Source organism: Bidens hawaiensis, unplaced genomic scaffold (genome assembly GCF_021521415.1).
Source record: "Bidens hawaiensis isolate Kalapana, Puna unplaced genomic scaffold, B.hawaiensis_p1.1 tig00018067_1, whole genome shotgun sequence".
NCBI classification, from domain to species: Eukaryota; Viridiplantae; Streptophyta; class Magnoliopsida; order Asterales; family Asteraceae; genus Bidens; species Bidens hawaiensis.
The window spans coordinates 22777-29731 of NW_027492730.1; the positions used below are offsets into that span (position 1 = coordinate 22777).

Below are 6955 nucleotides of genomic sequence, written 5' to 3' on the forward strand. Positions count from 1 at the left end.
CACACAATTTATGTTACAGCATCTACATGTTTACGATTAATAGCTTACAACATATTATTTCAATACATGATAAAGGTTTAATTAATATGTCTTTTTTTATTTCATGGTAATAAGTTAGAAATATGTTTTAAATTGTTATTTATCTATATTTTTCTTTGTATGTTGGATTTTTAATTAAAACAATAATGTTTACAAATTCATTAAAATGCATAACACATACCTATATATATATACATATATGAAGTTTTATATATTTCCACCCATGTGTAACACGAGATCTAACCTAGTTATCATTAATCAGTTTCATGCTTTCGTTTAATTTAGCTTATGTTTTACTTGTAAGTTCATTTTAAATCAAAATCATAACTAATTTTAAAAGTACTGGTAAAAATGGATGAGAATATGTTATATTAAATAATCAATTTTGTTTATTGTTGTACTAAAGTAATTCAAACTTTATTTAACTATAAAAACACTTAATATTGTTTAAATTATATGAAACTTCTTTTTTAATGAACCCCAAAAAAAACAGTTAGGAAACGTGGTTGTTATCTAATAATTATTCTCTTCAAATTTAGCCTAAAGTAATACGTAATTATGAAATTAAAAGAAAAGGAGGCCAAGTTAAATAGTAACCTAGGTTTACAATTGTAATATCAATAATATTTACTAGTTTGACAAGTATTATCATTGTACAGAATTTCATGGGTTAAACATACACAGTGAGTGTTTAAAAACAATAGTACGTCTGGACGACCACTTGGTTAATTGCCATTATGTTTTATAAAACCGTAAAGTAACTAACGCTTGTTTCATTTTGTTTTAAGAATTAAACGCCGACAACTTGAAGCATGAAGGTCAACAGAACATGTTTGGAGGTTGAAATGTTCAACTACAGCAACATTTATCTAATTCAAACCTCTTAAAATTCAACTCACATTTTATTCAAGCAATCACTATATATGTGAATATGGAAATGTTTTTCTACCAGCCACAACTTAATATTCTTCACCAAGTTCTCCCTCTCTATATACATATTTATATTGGCACCTGATCACATATAGCTAGTATTGTTTTATTGTTGTTCCATAATGATACGAAGCTCCTTGTTCGTGGTGGGAGTCGTGCTAGCATATTTTTCGCTGTCTTGTTCGACAATGTTTGCTGATACCGTTGAGACATCATTCCGTGTAACCATATCTTCTCTTTCTAATATATCTTGTAGCCAAGTAATTCGTTTTAGCTAATGTAAAATGGTATTCTTTGCAGGTGGCCAATCTAACTGCTAACCGATTATGTCAAAATCAAGTTGTCACGGCTGTCAATGGAAGTCTTCCAGGGCCGGCTTTAACGGTTAAGGAGGGTGACACAGTTATTGTTCATGTCTTTAATGAATCTCCATACAACCTTACTATTCACTGGTATTATTATTATTATTGTTGTTGTTGTTGTTGTTGTTTCCTTTTATGGAAACATGTGATGGTATCATTTTAAGTAATTAATATTAGTTAAAGACTTAAAAAGTAATTAATATTAGTTATTATTAATCATATGCAGGCATGGGGTTTTCCAGAGGTTAACTCAATGGGCGGATGGTCCTGAATTTGTGACTCAGTGTCCAATCAGGCCCGGAGGTAACTACACATACCGGTTCAATCTCACAGGACAAGTGGGCACGCTTTGGTGGCACGCGCACTCGCAATGGCTCAGAGCGACCGTGTATGGTTCTCTCATCATCCGGCCACGAGATGGTCAAAACTACCCGTTTGCTCAACCCGATGTTGAAGATACAATTATGTTAGGTACCCTTTGTTTCTCTAGTTTCTCACTCTAGTATGTTATTAGTTCTGAAATGAACGTTTTTCTAATATTGTAAATATCATGATGAAATTAACTTCAGGGGAATGGTGGAATGCTGACCCTAACGATGTCGAGAGCGCTGCACTAGCCGATGGAAGCGTGCCTGCGAACTCTGATGCGTATACCATTAACGGGTGGCCCGGTGATCTGTTTAACTCATGTGTTTCAAACAGTAAGTGGACCAAAAAAATGTTATGGAAGTTTACTTATTGGAATGAAAATATTGTTGACCTATGAGTTCACTTATAGTAAGTTATTGGTAGGGTCTAAGAGGGTAGAATGCGGCAAACCTTTCCTTTATACCGTTGTAAACACACAAGTAATTTGTGTTCTTTTTTGAACCCAGACACATACAGATTAGACGTGGTGCCAGGACAAACGTTATTGTTGCGAATAATCAACGCTGCTCTCAATACTCAGTTCTTCTTCAAGATAGCCAGCCACAACCTCACTGTGGTTGCGGTGGATGCAGCCTATACGAACCCCTTCCCAACAGACGTAGTTGTCGTGGGCCCCGGTCAAACCACAGACATCCTAGTAACTGCAAACCAAGTGTCAGGGTTATATTACATGGCGGCTCATCCATACGCAAGCGCAGCAGCCGTTCAGTTCAATCAAAACACCACCACCGCGATCCTTGCGTACCCAAACGCGACACAAACAACACCAACACTTCCCAATTTACCCGCCTTCAATGACACGCCAACCGCCTTCACGTTTTCAAGCAACTTGACCGGGCTAGTCACGAGCCCATTTTGGTCACCGGTTCCACAGACAGTCGATGAAAACATGTTTATAACCATAGGGCTCGGGCTATCCGCTTGCGGTTCCAACCAAACATGTGGAGGGATATTCTCGCAACGAATGTCCGCAAGCATGAACAATCGATCATTCGTCTTGCCTACAACGATCTCTCTTTTAGAAGCGCTATACAGAAATGTTAGCGGGGTTTACACCACTGATTTCCCGGATCAACCGCCATCGGTGTTCGATTACACCAACGCAAACAACAGTTTCGATCTAAATCTTATAATGACACCCAAATCAACAAGTCTCAAAAGATTGAGGTTTAACTCCACGGTTCAGATAGTGTTCCAGAACACAGCATTGATCGGCATTGAAAACCACCCCATGCATTTGCATGGATTCAATTTCTACGTGTTGGCTCAAGGTTTCGGGAACTATGATCCCGCAAACGACACCAGCAAGTTCAATTTGGTTAACCCGCAAGAAAGAAACACACTTGGTGTCCCCGTCGGCGGCTGGGCTGTTATCAGATTCAGAGCAAATAATCCAGGTAAATCATACACCATGCTGGCATGTAATGCCAGATTGCCAGATATATATAATCTTATGCCATAAATTAAAATAATTATAATAATAATTTTTAAATTAAAAAAATAAAAAACTTGATTTTAATCTTTATTAATACTTTCAGAAAACCAAAAATAATTAAAACTAACTTCACTTCTATTTTTTTTTTTCTAAAAAACCATAACCTTTTTTTTTAAATATATTAAGTATTAAATTTATGAAAACTTAGTTTTTAATATTTATAATTTTGAGTTTTAGTAAACTTATAAAGAGAAATCTAGACGTATGTTTTTACGACGTAAATTTAAAAATATTAGCAAACTTATACTTATTAAAACATAATTTTTTTATTAAAAAAATTGTGGAGCTTTAATACAAAATAAAGGTTTTGTAATCGCGTTCAGTTATCTAAAAAAAAGTTTATAGAATTCTTAAACGTTCACAAAGAGTAGTGTTTGCAGCGATATGAAAATGATAAAAACTAAAATGAATACGCGTAATTTTGGTCAATAGTTAGTTTGGTGAGAGAAAAAGTCTAGCAACGACTTTTGAAATATGCATTCGTAGAAGAGGAGAAAAAAAAATGGTATTTTATTAACTTTATTTGTGAAAATGAATATTATCAGGTGTGTGGTTTGTTCACTGTCATTTAGAAGTACATTTGCCATGGGGTTTGGGCACCGCTTTCTTAGTGGAGAATGGAGGCACACCAGACTCAACGTTGCCGCCACCACCGGCGGATTTTCCTCAGTGCTAGAAGGGAGTGTCGAGACAAGTTGATCGTGGTTAAGTGTTAATAAAAAGGGATTTGCAGCATATTCGTGCATGTATGATTTGCAATATTTTCGATTTTATGGAACTGTTTTAAATCATAAATGTAGTCGTTTGACTTATACTTAATGTGCATTGGTTTATTTCATCAAAAAAAAATTATGGTATTTGATATAATTACCCCAGGGATGTAATATTGTTCGTTAATAAAGATTTCATATTTACACTACTGATGTATTGGTGTATTGTAAGGTGCTATCTCTGTAAGTTTGGTGTTCGGGTCTCACTGTTGACTTTTGACTATAAAATAAATGTAGAAATATATTAGATGTATCCATGATTATTATTGTTTTAAGAAACCAAATTAATAATTTTTTTTTTATTATTGAAAGCCACGATATGATAACACCCAAATCTATTCATTCAACAAAAGTATGTTGGTTCAGGCCCAAGAATCACACTCACAACTCTGATATGTGTGTATAATATGCAAGGGAAAATTTTTATAGAAACAATAAAAGAGAAGGAAGAAAGATAAGAGAAGAAAGTACAGATAGGAAGTAAAAGCTACACACTTCTTATTCAATAAACTAACGGGCTTTATATAGCCATACATAACAAAATGGGAACCATAGAATAAGCAGAAAAATATTAAGTCTACCTAATGAACCGGTATCACTTTGGCCCATCACCAACTTCAATTTTCAAACATATATTTCCCCTTTAATTGGTCAAAGTGCTCTACCCACATTCTCTTTTATTCAACTACTAAATAAACAAACTAACATACTTATTAATAAAACCAACAAATAAAACTTAAGTCAAGATTAAAACCAACAATCACCCCTTAATCTTGATGTTTCGATTCGTTATTATCTTCATAATAAAGCAGACACATCATCATCATCTTGGGCTAAATTAAGAGCTTCTTCCTTCGGTTCATTCTTCTTCGGGCACTCCCACGCATAATGGCCATACTCTTGACTATTGTAGCATTTAATGTGCTTTTTATCTCGACTCGTACCTTGTTCCTTACGATTTTCATTAGGTTGGAACCGGCCACCTCGACCTCAACCAATACCTCCCCAACCTCTACCTTGACCGCGACCTCGTCCTTGTCTATCAAAATCACCACGCCTTGTTCTTTCTTCCCACTCCTCCTTTGTCAGGCACAACTTTCCTATATCATTATCTTCCTCATCATGAACTTTAATCCTATCTTCATAGTCCTTCAACCTACCCACCGTTTTCTCAAGTGACATGTTTTCTAACTCTGAATATTGCTCAATCGAAGCAACAATCTGCAAAAACTTTTTAGGAACAGAAGTTAACAACTTTCTTACCACAACCTCATCCTCCAAGTTAGACCCGAGACTCTTGAACTTTGTAGCAATCTAACTTAGTTTGCTCGAAAACTCATCAACCGTCTCATTTTCTTTCATCTTCAACAACTCTAGCTCGGTTCTAAGCGTATGAAGCCTTGCCTTCTAAACTCTGTCGGCTCCCAAAAACCGTACACGAATCGCCTCCCACACGTCTTTTACGTTTTTGTGCTTCGCCACTTGAAGTAACACATCTTGGGGTAAGGTTTGAAACACAAATGCTCTTGCCATCAAGTTCTTCTTCTCATCAACGGACGCTCCTGTGATCGTGTCCCACAAACCGTATGCTTGTAGGATCGATTCCACCATGATTGACCAACTTGTATAGTTGGTTGTCGATAACTTCGGACATTGCAACGGGTACTACTACCCTGGCTACCACTTGCCACAATTTGGCCAGCACCACATTCTGCCATTGTTCTTTTCACACTATATTAAATCACGGGTAAATTTATTTCACACAGAATTACCACACTTGCTTCACACAGATCACTTCTTATTGATTTTCTTTAAACCACACAGGATGTTCTTCAATAAAAACCGATTCACATTGATCGATTTTTTTTTCTCTGAATCGCACAAATCTTGATTTCACGGAATCACACAGATTCTTCTTCTTCTTCTCTTCTTTCTCACTTCACACGATCACACAGATTCTTCTTCTTGATTCACACAGAATCGTTCTTCTCTAGTTCTCTTTTCGATCACACAGATCGACTCTCTTCTTCTTTGGTTCATGCAGAACCGTTTTAGTACACATAGAACCAATCTACGTAAGCCTCTCCGTCTTTACGAACCTAGGCTCTGATACCAAATGTTGGTTCAGGCCCAAGAATCACACTCACAACTTTGGTATAATATGTAAGGGAAAATTGTTGTAGAAACAATAAAAGAGAAGAAAGAAAGATGAGAGAAGAAAGTACAGATAGGAAGTAAAAGCTGCACACTTCTTATTCAATAAACTAATGGGCTTTATATAGTCATACATAACAAATTAGGAACCATAAAATAAGCAGAAATACTAAGTCTACCTAATCAACCGGTAGTCACTTTGACCCATCACCAACTTCAATTTTCAAACGTATATTTCCCCTTTAATCGGTCAAAGTGCTCTACCCACATTCTCTTTTATTCAACTAATAAATAAACAAACTAACATACTTATTAATAAAACCAACAAATAAAACTTAAGTCAAGATTAAAACCAACAAAGTAATTATAAATGCAATTAACACGCCACTATCACTTACAAAAGTCTCATTTTTTAAGTTGCAAAGGGTACGAAGTTATCAGAATGTGTGTCGAAATTAATATGTTTCTTATTCAATTCAATGTTTGTTTGTTTTATATGTTATGATTGTGAAATGTTGTGCTTATGTTAATGCTTCTTGGGTAGCTGACTTAATTAACTAAGCTGGACTGCTGACTTGGAAACTTGGACATGGGCTGCTGGTTAAGAGTTGAAGTATGGTGAAGTTGGAAGGGGGCTATAAAAGGAGGTCATTTGTGACACTAAATCGTTTTCTTTTTCTCTCGTATTGTTAGAAAAGAAGTTCTGATTTTTAGGGTTAGGTTTTTTTGTTCCTGTTGTTTAGAGACCTTTTTCGTTAGATTGAGTGTTCGTAATG

General features: G+C 35.5%; 1 protein-coding gene across 1 annotated transcript; it reads left to right on the plus strand.

Moving 5' to 3' along the window:
• The first annotated feature begins 1091 nt into the window (after positions 1 to 1091).
• On the plus strand, positions 1092 to 3982 carry LOC143555376 (laccase-7-like). The gene is made up of 6 exons (XM_077044941.1): positions 1092 to 1190; positions 1270 to 1421; positions 1558 to 1802; positions 1901 to 2032; positions 2207 to 3157; positions 3801 to 3982. Exons 1-6 carry the CDS (start codon positions 1092 to 1094, stop codon positions 3929 to 3931), a joined length of 1710 nt encoding a protein of 569 aa, XP_076901056.1. The 3' UTR covers positions 3932 to 3982.
• The last annotated feature ends 2973 nt before the right edge of the window (positions 3983 to 6955 follow it).

Excerpts from the sequence above, each read along its gene's own strand:
- LOC143555376 (XM_077044941.1), top strand. The coding sequence starts at position 1,092 with ATGATACGAAGCTCCTTGTTCGTGGTGGGAGTCGTGCTAGCATATTTT. Across the intron at positions 2,033-2,206 it reads TAACTCATGTGTTTCAAACA|ACACATACAGATTAGACGTG; the intron begins GTAAGTGGACCA and ends TTTTGAACCCAG. Across the intron at positions 3,158-3,800 it reads ATTCAGAGCAAATAATCCAG|GTGTGTGGTTTGTTCACTGT; the intron begins GTAAATCATACA and ends GAATATTATCAG.